Here is a 17,724-nt window from a genome sequence, read left to right on the forward strand (position 1 = left end):
TAACAGCTTCTGGCTCCACCCCTGGTGACAGAGACAACAATACTTTTACATTATGTTATGTCATGTTATATTATGTTATATAATGTCATGTTATGTCATGTCATGTTATATTAAAGAGTCTGAGTGTCTTTGGAACAAAGGATGACTTGATGACATTTTCGGATATATTCAATGAGCAATATGTAAGACAAAGACAATGCAAACAATGTGCATCAGTATTTTTATTCAATGTGTTGGACTCAATCATGATTTTGCTTCCTGATAGATAACACGTATCTGTCATCTCTACACATTAATAATCTTTACATCAGGATAAAATGCTTAAGAAAACATCTCAAGAAGAAACAGGAAACTTTGAGGAGGTTGTTCCCTTTCATCATGCTAACATTTAATCACTGCAACTCTAGCAGAAATGCAGAGAGAATGCACACACATTTTAGAAGCCAGTTGATATTAACATGCAGAGTATCCAGTAAGCGTCTAAAAAGGCTGCAGTGTTTAAACAGATACAGCCTGCTTTTTGCAGAGCCATCGGTTTTTCTCAGCACAGCTCACTGATTTCCATGCTACGCCCTGGACAGACATTGCACACTGACCGTCAGCAGGAGGAGGTGGTTGTGGTGTCCAGTCCCTAAAAGGGAAGAACATGATGTTTAGATCAAGGCTGATAGATTTTATGATTCAGAGTGTTTGGGAATGTGTCTCTTACCTTACAGTCAGATCACTTCCATCAACCCACTTCCATCTCCCGCCTTCAGCTCTCAGGCCAATCCAGTATCCATCAGTTCCTGAACTATCCCGGCTGTATTTACTGATTACGCCCTGAAAAAAAAGAAAAAGTTGTCAGATATTAAAACATTGTTCAGAACTTTCACAATTGCGTCAAAAAAATTCCCACAGTTTTCTCATTACATCTTCCTCTTGAGTATAAACAGCCAAATGTGAATTCTTTCCTCTGCAGTCTTCTTCAGCTTCTTCCCAGGTTTTCCGATCAGGATACTTAACGTCATGAACCTCATAGCAGCTGGGCCCGGTGAGTCCCCAGCCCTTCTGACAAGCTTTACACTGTCTCCCTGAAACTACAGAGACCAACCAATAAACAACATTACTGCATTATGATACTAGTATTATTGGTTATCAGTGGACCTAATTAATAGGATCTGAACATACCATTATTTGTTTTGGGGCAGTAGACATCAACGCTCCACTGAGCACAGTTGTTCCTCTGTGTCTCCAGCTGCTGGTTTACTGCAGTCAGATCGTCGTAGTCCCTCCTCAACTTCTCATTGTCTGAGCTCAGTTTGTCGTTGAGGTTTGTCAGGTGCTGAATGGCAGCCAGTAGAGTCTCGTTGTCTTTGGATAAATTCAGATGCTGCATCAGTGTCTCCAGCTGCTGGATTTCTGCCGTCAGCTTGGCGTCTTTTTCAGATATGACAGAAGTAACTACAGCGACAGACAGAAGAGCTGGCCTTTAACACTTTGTTTCAGGGCAAGTTTATTTTCATAACACATTTCATACAAATACCCAATTAAAGATGTGTTTTACATTATAATAAAAGACATTACAGTATGGATTCACATTTCAAATCTATCTTAAAACAATAGTCAGGTGCACCAACACTTTCTTTTTCCTGAAGTTTTCTTTTAATTCTGTTTGCATATTGAACTAACTTAAACATTGTGGTTACAACAAACTGAACTGTTTTTTGATTTTCTCCATGGGCAATTTAACTCATAAGAAAACCCAAAGTGGAATTTTATTTTGGATTTTTTGGCTTTGTTGACTTTGAGACTGTGGGATTTTGGTTTTGTTTTACTTTTACTTTGATTACTTTTGTGTTAAATGTATGAACATCTGATTTGACCCTTGAATTGGGTGTTTGTGTTGATTTTTGCTGGGTTTAAACTTCAAGGTCATTCAATGTGTATAGGGTGTATATTTTAATATGTTCATGCTTGTGTGGTTTAATGTTATATCCTAACAAAATACAACTGATTTAAAACGTTACCTAACTAAGACCGATCTTAGATGTCAGGAGAGAGCCCTGGCTGGCACCCCTTTACTAAATGGATAAAGTCAAACTGTCACAATATGAACACTGAAACTGGGTTTTCTTTCTCTGATCTCTTTCTGGTCATACTGGTGAATTAGAGATCTCTTTCTAAAGCACTTCCAAGTAAGATATATAGGGGGCAAAGTCTGCAGTCCTCGTTCTGTGCAAAAATACATTCCAAACTTTACCTGAACCTAACATGAGGTTCAAGTAGTCCAAATATCTTCCAACGTCTTCAGATAAACTTTGGAATACATTTTTGCACAGGACCAGTATGAAAAGGAGGATGGATTAAACCAAGCAAGAACAGTTTCTATGTACATATGGGCATCTGACAGACTTGACAAAACAGGGTAAGACAGTGGTACTCACAGTGGATAAGAAGGCCCATGATGACTAACAGTATCAGCCAACACACTGCTATCGGTAGAAAACACTGAGTGAAGAAGAAAGACCTCTGGTCTGAGAGAAAAAGAAGAACTCAGTTGAGTTAATGATGTTGATTTAACAGTCAAAGGTGCTTTGAATACATTTAAAGAAGCTGAGCTTTTAAATGCTCATGTTTTTAATCTTAAGCATTATCAGACTTTTTATAACATTTTTGATAAATAAATCTCATGTTTAACAATATTGAATGTGTGAAATGTACCTGGAGGGGCTGCCACTTTATCCACAGTCCAGGCTGGTGCATTAACATAGTCATCTTCTTCTTCTTTGATTTCCTCTGAAAAATAAACATCAAACACAAATGTAGACAACATTGTGGTACATAGATACATATAGTAGATAATGTCTTACATGTAGACACATAAACAGAATATGTTAAAGTACCAATTTCCTCCTGTGAATTTCTGTTCATCCTGAACAAATGTTACATGTTACATAAATACAGTAGATAATGTATTACAGGTACGCACATAAACATGAGAATATGTATAAGTACCAGCTTTATCCTGTGGTCTTCTGTTCATCCTGAACAAATGTTTAAAGTCCTGCTGCAGTCCTGTATGAGAGCTGTTAGGAGGCCGTCTGGTCTGCTGTGATGCTCTTTACTGGATGTCTGCTTCAAGGTTGTGAGGTCGGTTCTTCGTCAATTCGGCGGCCAATAAGAACGTGTTGTTGTGAACAGGAAATGTAGTGTTGGGCAATACTGTCTCTTATGATACAAGAACAGGGGCAAACTAAATCAAAAATGTACAGGCTCTAGTGGCCTAAAATAAAAATGTGTTAACCCAAATATTTGATTATATCATGGCTGTGAATTTGGTCATTTTAAAAGCATTTGCTGTCTATGTGTTGTCATTGTGTTGTCATGCTTCAAAACCATCATTATGAAAAATAATAACAAGCAACTAATAAGCAACATACTGTTACAAATTTTTGGCCACAAAATGGTAATTTCTTTATACAAAATAGTATTATGTGCTAACAACGTAGCCCAACTATAATGTGCGCATGTTCTGGCTATTTTGGCACACTTCCTAGTAAACACATCACTTCGACGTTGGTTTATTGGCGATGTAATCAAAATGCGTTGGGAGGATGTTGCATATGGATTGTTTGCTCACTGGGCCAACGTCGGAGACGTCGCCCTGCAGTGTGTCAGCCACGTGTAGCCGCTCTTTCCATGACCTAAATTAACGTTTGCTGATATTTACAGTAGGCCTATACATCGTCCAGATGTCTTCTTTACGAAAAAGAGCAATACAGTTGCAACAGCAAAAGAATGAGAGCAGGCATGGCACTGAATTGCTGACCGAGTCAATGCGTGAGTATTAATTTAAAACAACTGCTAAAAACAACACTACCTCGCTGTACTCTCAACCCGACAGATAGTAGGGGTGGGGGAAAAAATCGATACAGCATAGTATCGCAATATTTTTCGTGGCAATACTGTATCGATACACAGAAAGAATCATAGCACAGAGACGGCACTGGTGAAAATTACTGACCTTCTAACAGCTGCAGACAAAGGACTTGTCTCCATTCTTGTTTTACTAGATCTTAGTGCTGCATTTGACACTATTGACCATACATTACCATACATTACAGAGATTAGAACACTTAGTCGGAATTAAAGGAATCGCTCTAAGATGGTTTAAGTCTTATTTCTCTGAGCGATCCCAATTTGTTAACATTAACGATAAACCCTCCAAGTACGCCAAAGTTAGCCATGGCGTTCCTCAAGGCTCAGTGCTCGGACCAATTCTATTTTCCTTATATATGCTTCCTCTAGGTCATATTATTAGGAAACACTCAATTAACTATCACTGTTACGCAGACGATACCCAATTATATCTGTCAATTAAGCCAGATGAAAGTGGTCAGTTAGCAAGACTTCAAACGTGTATTGAGGATATAAAATCCTGGATGACCCACAACTTCCTGATGTTAAACTCAGACAAAACGGAAGTTATTGTGATAGGACCAACGCACCGCCGAACTTCGTTTTCGAAAGATATAGCTACTCTGGATGGTATTGCCCTGGCCTCCAGCACTGCTGTCAGAAATTTGGGAGTTATTTTTGATCAGGATATATCCTTCAACGCCCACTTAAAACAAACCTCAAGAATAGCCTTTTTCCATCTTCGTAACATTGCCAAAATTAGGAATATCCTGTCTCAAAACGATGCTGAAAAACTAGTCCATGCATTCGTTACTTCTAGACTAGATTACTGCAATTCGTTATTATCAGGTTGCCCAAATAAGTGCCTTAAGACTCTCCAGCTGATCCAGAATGCTGCAGCACGTGTTCTGACGAGAACTAAGAAAAGAGATCATATTTCTCCTGTATTAGCTTCTCTGCATTGGCTTCCTGTGAAATCTAGGATCAAATTTAAAATCCTCCTCCTGACTTACAAAGCTCTAAATGGTCAAGCACCATCATACCTAGAAGAGCTCTTAGTACCTTATTGTCCCACTAGGGCACTGCGCTCCCGGAATGCGGGGTTACTTGTGGTTCCTAGAGTCTCTGGAAGTAGACTGGGGGCCAGGGCATTCAGCTATCAGGCTCCGTTTCTCTGGAACCAGCTTCCAGTCTGGGTTCGAGGGGCAGACACCGTCGCCACATTTAAGAGTAAACTGAAAACCCTCCTCTTTGACAAAGCTTATAGTTAGGGAGTGAGGAGTTGCAGCGTCCACCTAACCCGGCCCACCTGCTTCTCCTCGTAGTTAGTTATGCTATTACAATTCTAGACTGCAGGGGAGGCTTTTTTCCTTCCTGTGACACACTGAGCTGCTCTCTCATCTCTACTTGTTACTTTTGTATGCATCCTGTCCCAGAATTGCTTGTTACTAATCTAGCTCTGGGGAGTTTACTCCCCGGAGTCCTTATGTTTCTTCTTCTCAGAGCTTTGCTCTGCGATTCTCTGCAATTCCCGGCCGCGTCCTGCTGCGTCCTGCTGCATCCTGCTGCGTCCTGCTGCATCCGCCGCATCCACCCATGCTCTGTAGCGCCACGCTACATCCCGCAACGCCCTGCTGTGATGTTCCTATGCACAGAGTAGTCTGGATCCGGTATAGGGGACTGCAGTATGACACGATGTGCCCTGCTATGACATGAACTTCCACGATAACCTTCGAGGTCACTGTGACCTTTAATGTGACTATTATCAACACTGTTCATCACACCCCCAACCGGCCCGTCAGACACCGCCTACCAAGAGTCTGGGTCTGCCGAGGTTTCTTCCTACAAGGGAGTTTTTCCTTGCCACTGTCGCGATAGCCACTGCTAATGCTTGCTCTTGATGGAATTACTGTAATTGTTGGGGTTTTGGAAATTATAGAGTGTGGTCTAGACCTACTCTATCTGTAAAGTGTCTCGAGATAACTTTTGTTATGATTTGATACTATAAATAAAATTGAATTGAATTGAATTGAATAGATGCCAAGTATCGATCTTTTATGATATATGTGTTGGTCAGTCTGTCTGCTTGACAATCCCATTTTGCAGCAATAAAATTGAAGTGAGATGAACAAACAGAGAAATGTATCTTTTTAGATAAAACAGATGTTGACAAAATTGTCCTTGGGGACATAATTTGAAAATTGGGAAAAATTTGAAGTTGGAAGAAAGGTAGTACATTGCAATATATCGCAGAATATTGCAATATGTTTAAAATCGCAATAATATCGTATCGTGACATAGGTATCGTGATGATATCGTATCGTGAGGCCTCTGGTGATTCCCACCCCTAACAGATAGATTCACTTTCTCTGCTTAAAATTACAGCAACACCCACTAAAACTCCCGGTCCTCTGTCACTGACAGCCACCCTTTCTTGGCTTAAAATTACTCACTCTTTGTCGGCTACGGCCGCTGAACAGGCTACACGGTTGTTTTGCCAAAATTGCAATTGCAAATTCCATGTTTCTATTATGAGGAAGTCAAACTAGTGGTTTCTGTCATAGGTCTGTCATGGTGGTTGTAAACAGCCATGGCTCGCTTGCCAGGTCCGCCAGTAACGTTAGCAGTTATCGGTGTTAGCAGTTATCGGTGTTAGCATGGCGGCGTTAGCCAGGGCTAGTCAGGATCACTTCACTGGCTGTCTCAATTTTTTTTGCGAGTAACTAACTCGAGTACTATAGTACATAAGTCAATGTGAGTAAACCAATGTTGAAATGACTGAAAATGCCCGATAAATTAACTGATTAAAATTGAATTATGCATGGCAGTTATCATCATCATCATCTCAGATGGATTAGAGAGTGGAACACAACATGTTTTATATTAACTTTTTTTAATTTACTTACAGGAAGATGATCAAGTCACACTGTCAGCTACAGTGGAAGATACAGAGGCGTATTGAGGTTAACACCTTTAAAAATAACAGTCTTACTGATGGTGTACCATGATAAAACTTTATTTCTTAAACACACCAATGCTGGGGATTATAAGTACGAAGAAGAGAGGCCATCCACTTCTACAGCCCAACTTGGCTCTGCAAGATGTTCAGCATTAGCCCATGACTTACAATGAAATTATGAAGGCCTGGCACTGTGGAAATGTTATGTAATGTTGTGTTTCTATAGCTCCCTGTGAAACAGCGGTACAAGGTCTACTTAGAGAATAAGATCAGAAATCTATAAAGAAATCTGGAAATGGAATACATAAAGCTGCAGATAAAGAGACAGATTTCAAAATTCAACAGCTATAATAGATCAGTTAAAGGTGAGTGAGGTGGATGAGCTTACTTGTTTCAACAACATGAGAAATACTAAGTACAGCAGGCTACTGCATTTGTACTTGTAGTATATAAAGAAGACTTCATTAAAAGAAAGGCATATTTTTTTTTTACACATGGGAAGGTTAACACGTTGGGTTATAAGGTGGAAGATAGTTGAAGTTGTTGAAAAGCTGGTAGTAAGCAGGTTAGGTTCACAGAGTATGTTGCCATAGTAACTGAGTCAGCGTTATGCTGAACTAGCTTTGTGAAACCACAGAGGCGTCATTAGGCCTGGACATCCCCGGCTACAGCCCCATATTTGTTGCTATCACCTAGCAACCGCCTCTAAGTGAGGAAAGCTGTGAAAGGTGTATTTTCGGAGGAATCATAAATCAGTCGAATACACTGATGCCATCAACACAAAGTTTAGGAGCGCTATACTAATGATTGTGTTTGAAGTTTCTGTGACGTGACATTTCCAGTCTATGGTTCAGACTCAAACACACAGAGCTCTGAAGCAGACGTGTGCACTCTCTCTGTAAAAATAGAGATGGGAAGTCGCCCTCCGTGGTCTGTGCAGCTTCAAGTTTCTAATGAACACGCCCTGCTGTGGGCATGCTGCAGCAGTTGTGTCTCGTTTGTGCTCCGTGTATTTCTGTCTGTAGGCCTACTTACAGTTCTCCACCTCTGATGTAGAGCAACTTACAGCCACTTCCCTTAACTTTGTCTCATTCAGAGACCAGAGTCTCAAACGGGGCTCTGTGTCTATCAGACGGTCTGAGATCTACCGTATCAGCAGAGCAATCACGTAATGCACAGCACACTATGGTGCAGGTAGATTATACTGTATATAGTGACTTTATTCTTGTAATAGCCTACTATCACTTTATTTTTATTAAAATGTCACGACTCCTCCAAATCTCAGAAAACACAGATGGGATTAGTTATATTTTTAATGTGCACAAAGTTTTGAACATGAGCAGAAATCTTGCTCAAACACATCTGAAATATTACAGTCCAGTGGTTTATTAATTCATTAAAATTAATGAATGTATCATTGAGGTGAGTAATTGTCATATGCACATTTAAGGAGGCTACTTCCCCAACAAAAGACGCAAAAGAGGAGGGAAGAGTAAATGATGCCTGTGTGCTGACATTTACAATAGAAAGAGAAAAACACAACTTTATTCAATCTGATGGACTAAAATAGTAATTAGCTTCTAGCATTGCATCTCTAAAAAACATAGTTTGGTATTTATAAGCCAGTTAATATCATGCAGACTTTGACTGCAGTGTTTAAACAGATAAAGCCTTCATTTTGCGGATCCATTGTTTTTTCTCATCACAGCTCACTGACATCCATCGTACGTTCTGGACAGACATTACACACTGACCGTCAGTAGGAGGAGGAGGAGGAGGAGGTTGTGGTGTCCAGTAGCTGAGGGAAGAACATGATGTTTAGATCAAGGCTGATAGATTTTAAGATTCAAAGTGTTTAGGAATGTGTCTCTTACCTTACAGTCAGATCACTTCCATCAATCCACTTCCATCTCCCACCTTCAGCTCCCAGGCCAAACCAGTATCCATCAGTTCCTGAACTACCCACGCTGTAATAATTGAGTTCATACTGACAAGAGAGAACCAGTTATCAGATATTTAAACACTATAACTAAATAATCACACTGTTATCTACAATGTTAAAAAAAATCCTTCAAAAATGGTAATAATCTGAAAGTTGGGACACCAAAGAAATGCTGTAAAATAACTTTCTTGTAAAAAAAGTTATTTTCGATATGAAAATATAGTTTGTAGCTTTGATTTGACATACAATCTTATGTCTTTTTTGCTCATACATGTTTAATAAAATATATTTATACCTGTAAAAACAAATTTGATCTAATCTAGGAAATAAGTATAACTTGAATTTAACAGTTTACCATAGAATGTAAAAAATTTATATTTGGGAACTTAAAGCTCTATTGTGTATTGTGATTCCTAGCAAAAAAACACGTTGTTCTTTCACAAATATGTGCTTATTCATGTGTAATTACTTCCATAAACTAAATAGTAGAATCTGCCATTTAGAATACATATGCGAAGTTGCATGTATTCTACCATGTAGCGTCTCCATTTTTAAAATACATCAGCCAAAGAGGGACAAACCTCTGCATTTTGCCCTTTTCACTCAGTGGCACCGACTGTGACGAATGCCAGGGAGGGAGGGGGAGAAGATTACTCAGTGACTACCGGCAGATTTGAAAGCTTGTTAAAAATGGAGGATCATGCCTATTCTCTAGGACATGTAACAACAGAGTTACAAAGAGAATTAAAACGACAACGCGACAGTCAAAGCAACGAGACCAAAGTTAATATTGGAGTGGCTTTTCCAAGATAGAAAGAGATCATAAGGAGCAAGGATTTTAAAAAGGGACACTGAAGTTGCCTGCTTTCTTCTCAAAAGGTAATTCTGCCTATTTGTGTAAATTCAAAGTTTTACATACTTTACTGATACTTTACTAACATCAGCTTGCATATGTTTGGGAACAAGATAGCTGATGTTTGCTATGAAATGGTACCAAAATAACATAAAACTATTATTACACTGGAAGGAATGCTAATTTCGGGTTCGGCCACCGTAGTAGTTTAAACGCGCTCGGAATGGCAGGGGGATATTCAGTTGGTTGTCATATACAATTTCACCGATGGGAGAAATTCTTACACAATGTAGCTTTAAATAAATATGAAATGGTCTTCTTCTGTGAATACAATTTAATTTTTTTTCAAAATGGCCAATATTTACAGTTACAGGTTTTTAATGTCATTTAACCATGTTGTACTTTTGTAATGTTGTAATGTTTGTGTTTCCTTTCTTTCAGTTTCAGGTTATTTTTTTCTTACAGTGTACAGACTCAGTGTGTTCAGATACAGAAAATACATTTCAATGTAATAATTGTTTTAATAATTTTAATAATTTGTTTTTTTTTCTCATTACCTTTTCCTCTTGACTATGTACAACAACCAGATCTGAACCCTTTCCTCTGCAGTCTTCTCGAGCTTCTTCCCAGGTTTTCTGATGAGGAGGAGCGTTATTAATCGCATAGCAGTTAGACCCGGTGGGTAACCAGCCAGTCTGACAAGCTTTACACTGTCTCACTGAAACAACAGAGACCAACCAATAAACAACATTACTGCACTGTGATATTAGTATTATTGTTAATTATTGGATCTAATTAATGGGATCTGAATATACCGTTAGTTGTTTTGGGGCAGTAGGCATCAATGCTCCACTGAGCTCGACTGACGTTGAGCTCATTCAAGTTTTTCTTCATGTCTTGTATTTGTTCTGTAAAGTTCTTCCTGTGTGTCTCCAACTGCTGGTTTCGTGTTGTCAGGTTCTGGACGTCTGCAGTCAGCTGCTGGATTTCTGCCGTCAGTTTGGCGTCGTTTTCAGAAATGACAGACGTAACTACAGCGACAGACAGAGGATGATGTTGAAAAATATGAACCTGTCCTTTAAATAAGGACTACCAACAACAAAGTAAGACAGTGGTACTCACAGTAGATGCGAAGGCCCATGATGACTAACAGTATCAGCCAACACACTGCTATCTGTGGAAAAGACTGAGAGAAGAAGAGAGACCTCTGGTGTGAGAGAAAAAGAAGAACTCAGTTGACTTAATGATGTTGATTTAACAGTCAAAAGGTGATCTGGATACATTTGAAGTCCGACAGAAAAAAAGAGCTGAGCTTTTAAACATTCAAATTTTAAATCTCCATCAATATCACATTTTTTAACAATATTAATAAATAAATCTCATGTTTAACAATTTTGATTTTTGACCCATGAGACAAAAAAATATATTAAAAATACAAAATTTGCTTTTCCGTTTTCTAATTTTTCAATATCAGAAATATGGGTTTCTTGAAACAAATTGCCCAAAAATAACATGGATGTATGTAGTATTCAATTTCATAAAATTTAAAAATATGTTTAAATGGTTTCAAAACCATATCCTCACTAAACATTGACAGTCTGTGATCCACCACAATATCCTCTGACTGAGCTTAACTAATATTAAAAATAATTCATAATGTCTGCTTCTTTTAACTCAAACATTTGGTATAATGTCATGTAAGTTAGGTTTATTGACCCTTAATGAAGCAAAGTGTTGAAAAAAGTGACAAAAACGTTAAAAAAAGCGCCAAAAAAAGAGTTCATTTTCAATTTTGACCCGCTAGGAACACAAGTTCATGGTCGATGGGAAGACAACACAAGGGTTAAAAAACCTCTGCTCATTAATACATCTTTTTTTCTGATGAGAACACCTTCATTTAAAATATAGCTGAGCTGGCTGCCATTCTATCCACAGTGCTGTTAAAAGACAGCTCCTCTCTGTTTTCTCTGAGAAACAAATACATGACATCTTATTATTCCCTATGTGTTGATCAGAGTAGAAAAGTCAGAATCAATTTGGGAATTTTAAAACCTGTTGGTGCTGTTGTAAAGCATCAGAAGCATCTCACATTACAAAAAACACAAATAATATACATAAATATAAATATACAGTAATACCTGGAGGGGCTGCTACTTTATCCACAGTGCATGCTGGTACATTAACATAGTCAGCTTCTTCCTCGATTTCCTCTGAAAGATCAACATCAAACACAAATGTTCATATGCAGTTTTACTGCCAATATGTAGAACCCACTGGAGTAAAGTTTCAACCTGCAGATAAAGAGACATTACATTCTCTAAGAAACAGTCAGCCTATTTTGATCTCATTTTGTTCTGTTCACCTGTAGTCCTCGATATCAAACTAAAGCACAACTAAAAACCACACAGGTACAGATAGTTCTGAAATGAAATCCTAACATTCCCAGTGTGTTGAGCAGAGTGGAAAAATCATAATTCATTTGGGAATTTTAATAAACCTTGGTGCTAGAGTTTTGAAATAAAAAGCATCTAACATTACAAAACCCAAAGAATGTAGACAACATCCTGTTTCATAAATACAGTAGATAATGTATTACAGGTACACACATAAACATGAGAAGTAGTACCAGAGAAGTACCAGCTGTATCCTGTGGTCTTCTGTTCATCCTGAACAAATGTTTAAAGTCCTGCTGCAGTCCTGTATGAGAGCTGTTAGGAGGCAGATCTGGTGTGTGTGTTTTTGATTTAAATAATTACTTGTTGATGTGAAGGGGAAGTGAATTGCACGCACAGTGTCTGTTTTGGTACGACCACAGGGGGAACAAAGTCAGTCAGTCAGTTGACCTTTCATCAATCCACCCTAACTTTTATCATAATCAAAGAGAGTCAATCATATCTTTCTGCTGAGACTAAAGACCCATCTGACAAACATTCATTTCCACTTTTTGGTCAAACCGTGATCAATAACGTGATGGTGGTGTGTGTTTTTTTGTGACCAAACATGGTGAGAATAAATATCTACATTAAGACGAGCAGCATTGATGGACACAGTGATGTATTGATGAGCTCTTAAACATTCAAACTTTCAACACAGCTAATTATCACAAATTCTTAAGCAATATTGATCAATGAACAAATCAATAATTGTTGGACTTATACTGAGAACAAACATCCATCACTCATCTCCTATTACTCATGTCAGTTTACAGCAGCATATCCCAGAATGCACTGCGTGAAAGGCAGAGGGAACATGTAAACTCTAAAAGCAGCGAACACACTGAGACCAGATCTGCTTCTGTCTCATCTGGATTAAACATGTTACAGCATCCTGAATACGGTTGTTCCTTCTCCGTTGATTAAAGCATGCTGCCATTTCCCCATCTCTCTCCCCTTTCATGTCTTCAGCTGTCCTATAAAAATAAAGGCTTAAAATGCCCAATAATAATAATAAAAACAGGAAATAAAAGCATTGCATCTCTAAGAAAGAAAAATAAAGCACATTTAAAGTTATTAATAATTAACAGTTTAGTGCCCCTTCAGGTCAGTCACTGTATTTTCCTAAATGCTGGTGTCAGTAGTCAGACACACCATACCTCTATAATCAGTGGTGGAAGACGTATTCAGATCCTTTACTTAAGTAAAAGTACTAATAGCACACCGTGAAAATACTCAGTTACAAGTAAAAGTCCTGCATTAAAATGTTACTTAAGTTAAAGTATGTATGTATCATCAGGAAAATGTACTTAAAGTATTAAAAGTAAAAGTACTCAATGCAGAAAAATGAAACTGGAAAGGATCAATTAATGTGTAAAGTAACTAAAGCTGTCAGATTAATGGAGTTAACAGTACAATATTTCTCTCTGAAATATGGAGTAGAAGTAGAAAGTGATATGAAAAAAAAGACTCAAGTACAAATACCTCAACATTTGTACTTAAAGTGATGGTTCGGAGTAATTCACCCTAGGGTCCTTTGCACCATGACCTCGAGCCAAACACCCCCAAAGGCTTTTTCACCTCGGTTAACACTGTTAGGCGAGTTAAGCTTAGAGTATGGAAGCGTTAACCGCTGAATAGCTTAGCGGGAAAAATGGACCCCGTTTGTATCTCTTAAATGACCCCACTAATATTGCCGAAAGATGATACAAGGTCTACACTAGTATATATAGGTTATGCACTCATAAAACGATGGATTGGAAAGTTTGTAAAGTACACCAGAAGTTTATGTAAATAACACTTGCCTGCTGGCTTCTGCTCTCTGCTGTTGTTGTTTGCTGCTGTGAGACGAGTGCTTAGGGACATCTACAAATTACAACACCGAAGAGATGCAACAAAAATATTTTTCAATTTAACTTATTTTTTAAAGTAAGTGCTGTAATATAACTAGCAGGAGACAAGTAGTAATTGAGGTAAGTTTGGAGACATTACCTTATTTAATCATTAAATTAATACATATTTTTGTTGTATCTCTTTTTGTTGTAGTAATTTGTAGACGGCCCTAAGCACCTCGTCTAACTGCAGGAGTAGCAGCAACAGAGAGCAGAAGCCAGCAGGCAAGTGTTCATAAACTACGTTCTGGTGTACTTACAAACTTTCCAATCCATCGTTTATGAGTGTATAACCTATATATACTAGTGTAGTCCTTTGGTATCCTTCGGGCATTATTAGTGGGGTCATTTAAGAGATGCAAACATGGGTCCATTAGCCCCGCGCTAAGCTACTCAGCGGCTAACGCTACTCTACGCTAACTCGCCCAGTGTTAGACCCAGGTGAAAAAAGCTTCTGGGGGGGTGTTTGGCTCGAGGTCATGGTGCAAAGGACCCTAGGGTAAATTACTCCGAACCATCACTTTAAGTACAGTACTGGAGTAAATGTACTTCATTACATTCCACCGCTACCTCTAACATATACAATACTCCAGTTGATATTATCATGCTTTTGACTTTTGATTTGATGAAAGCCTACTGATATTTTCAATATTCTTTACATCAGGAAACAAATGCTTTAAGAAAAGTTTGTTGGGAACATCCTGTTGATAACAAGTGATGCAGCGCCCCCTGCTGCAACAATTTAAAATTTAAAATGACAAGAGGAAACAGGAAACTTTAAGGAAGTTGTTCCCTTTTATCAATCTGGTATAAAACCTTTAATCACTGCATCTCTAACCAAGATGCAGAGAGAAACTCACAGAGCACAAAAACACAGTTGATATTTATAAGCCAGTTGATATTATCATGCAGAGTCTGACTGCAGTTTTTAAACAGATAGAGCCTTCATTTTGCAGATCCATCGTTTTTTCTCAGCACAGCTCAATGTTCTCAATGCTTTGTTCTGGACAGACATTACACACTGGCCGTCAGTAGCAGGTGGTTGTGTCCAGTCCCTAAAAGGGAAGAACATGATGTTTAGATCAAGGCTGATAGAGTTTATGATTCAAATGGTTTAGGAATGTGTCTCTTACTTTACAGTTGGATCACTTCCATCAATCCACTTCCATCTCCCACTTTCAGCTCTCACACCAATCCAGTATCCATCACTTCCTGAACTATTCGGGCTGTATATACTGATTACGCCCTGACAAGACAGAAAAAGAGATTTAGACACTATACTTAAATACACACACTGTGATCAACAGACTCACATTGTTCAAACCAACAGAAAACATATTTCAATTTTCAAAAGTTTATTATCACAATTCCCACAGTTTTCTCATTACATGTTCCTCTTGAGTATAAACAGCCAAATGTGAATTCTTTCCTCTGCAGTCTTCTTCAGCTTCTTCCCAGGTTTTCCGATCAGGATACTTAACGTCATGAACCTCATAGCAGCTGGGCCCGGTGAGTTCCCAGCCCTCCTGACAAGCTTTACACCGTCTCTCTGAAACTACAGAGACCAACCAATAAACAACATTACTGCATTATGATACTAGTATTATTGGTTATCAGTGGACCTAATTAATAGGATCTGAACATACCATTATTTGTTTTGGGGCAGTAGACATCAACGCTCCACTGAGCACAGTTGTTCCTCTGTGTCTCCAGCTGCTGGTTTACTGCAGTCAGATCGTCGTAGTCCCTCCTCAACTTCTTATTGTCTGAGCTCAGTTTGTCGTTGAGGTTTGTCAGGTGCTGAATGGCAGCCAGTAGAGTCTCGTTGTCTTTGGATAAATTCAGATGCTGCATCAGTGTCTCCAGCTGCTGGATTTCTGCCGTCAGCTTGGCATTGTTTTCAGATATGACAGAAGTAACTACAGCGACAGGCAGAAGAGCTGGCCTTTAACACTTTGTTTCAGGGCAAGTTTATTTTCATAACACATTTCATACAAATACCCAATTAAAGATGTGTTTTACATTATAATAAAAGACAATACAGGATGGATTCACATTTCAAATCTATCTTAAAACAATAGTCAGGTGCACCAACACTTTCTTTTTCCTGAAGTTTTCTTTTAATTCTGTTTGCATATTGAACTAACTTAAACATTGTGGTTACAACAAACTGAACTGTTTTTTGATTTTCTCCATGGGCAATTTAACTCATAAGAAAACCCAAAGTGGAATTTTATTTTGGATTTTTTGGCTTTGTCGACTTTGAGGCTGTGGGATTTTGGTTAATACGTTTTGTTTTACTTTTACTTTGATTACTTTTGTGTTAAATGTATGAACATCTGATTTGACCCTTGAATTGGGTGTTTGTGTTGATTTTTGCTGGGTTTAAACTTCAAGGTCATTCAATGTGTATAGGGTGTATATTTTAATATGTTCATGCTTGTGTGGTTTAATGTTATATCCTAACAAAATACAACTGATTTAAAACGTTACCTAACTAAGACCGATCTTAGATGTCAGGAGAGAGCCCTGGCTGGCACCCCTTGACTAAATGGATAAAGTCAAACTGTCACAATATGAACACTGAAACTGGGATTTCTTTCTCTGATCTCTTCCTGGTCAACAGGTGAATTAGAGATCTCTTTCTAAAGCACTTCCAAGTAAGATATATAGGGGGCAAAGTATGCAGTCCTCGTTCTGTGCAAAAATACATTCCAAACTTTACCTGAACCTAACATGAGGTTCAAGTAGTCCAAATATCTTCCAACGTCTTCAGATAAACTTTGGAATACATTTTTGCACAGGACCAGTATGAAAAGGAGGATGGATTAAACCAAGCAAGAACAGTTTCTATGTACATATGGGCATCTGACAGACTTAACAAAACAGGGTAAGACAGTGGTACTCACAGTGGATAAGAAGGCCCATGATGACTAACAGTATCAGCCAACACACTGCTATCGGTAGAAAACACTGAGTGAAGAAGAAAGACCTCTGGTCTGAGAGAAAAATAAGAACTCAGTTGAGTTAATAATGTTGATTTAACAGTTAAAGGTGCTTTGAATACATTTGAAGTCCTACAGAAAAAAAGAAGCTGAGCTTTTAAATGCTCATGTTTTTAATCTTAAGCATTATCAGACTTTTTATAACATTTTTGATAAATAAATCTCATGTTTAACAATATTGAATGTGTGAAATGTACCTGGAGGGGCTGCCACTTTATCCACAGTCCAGGCTGGTGCATTAACATAGTCATCTTCTTCTTCTTTGATTTCCTCTGAAAAATAAACATCAAACACAAATGTAGACAACATTGTGGTACATAGATACATATAGTAGATAATGTCTTACATGTAGACACATAAACAGAATATGTTAAAGTACCAATTTCCTCCTGTGGATTTCTGTTCATCCTGAACAAATGTTACATGTTACATAAATACAGTAGATAATGTATTACAGGTACACACATAAAAATGAGAATATGTAGAAGTACCAGCTTTATCCTGTGGTCTTCTGTTCATCCTGAACAAATGTTTAAAGTCCTGCTGCAGTCCTGTATGAGAGCTGTTAGGAGGCCGTCTGGTCTGCTGTGATGCTCTTTACTGGATGTCTACTTCAAGGTTGTGAGGTCGGTTTTTCGTCAATTCAGCGGCCAATAAGAACGTGTTGTTGTGAACAGGAAATGTAGTGTTGGGCAATACTGTCTCTTATGATACAAGAACAGGGGCAAACTAAATCAAAAA

General features: G+C 38.3%; 2 protein-coding genes across 2 annotated transcripts; both read right to left on the reverse strand.

The window, feature by feature from the left end:
* Positions 1 to 203: 203 nt before the first annotated feature.
* Positions 204 to 3,098, reverse strand: LOC120561744 (asialoglycoprotein receptor 2-like). Its single transcript, XM_039804976.1, has 7 exons — positions 2,998 to 3,098; positions 2,704 to 2,778; positions 2,427 to 2,516; positions 1,171 to 1,443; positions 913 to 1,079; positions 710 to 822; positions 204 to 631 (listed from the first exon to the last, which is right to left on the reverse strand). Exons 1-7 carry the CDS (start codon positions 3,023 to 3,025, stop codon positions 499 to 501), a joined length of 879 nt encoding a protein of 292 aa, XP_039660910.1. The 5' UTR covers positions 3,026 to 3,098; the 3' UTR covers positions 204 to 498.
* Positions 3,099 to 14,839: 11,741 nt separating this feature from the next.
* LOC120561745 (asialoglycoprotein receptor 2-like) lies at positions 14,840 to 17,575 on the reverse strand. The gene is made up of 7 exons (XM_039804977.1): positions 17,475 to 17,575; positions 17,181 to 17,255; positions 16,888 to 16,977; positions 15,625 to 15,897; positions 15,367 to 15,533; positions 15,112 to 15,224; positions 14,840 to 15,033 (listed from the first exon to the last, which is right to left on the reverse strand). Exons 1-7 carry the CDS (start codon positions 17,500 to 17,502, stop codon positions 14,907 to 14,909), a joined length of 873 nt encoding a protein of 290 aa, XP_039660911.1. The 5' UTR covers positions 17,503 to 17,575; the 3' UTR covers positions 14,840 to 14,906.
* Positions 17,576 to 17,724: the final 149 nt, after the last annotated feature.

This window comes from Perca fluviatilis, chromosome 7 (assembly GCF_010015445.1).
Source record: "Perca fluviatilis chromosome 7, GENO_Pfluv_1.0, whole genome shotgun sequence".
Lineage (NCBI taxonomy): Eukaryota > Metazoa > Chordata > Actinopteri > Perciformes > Percidae > Perca > Perca fluviatilis.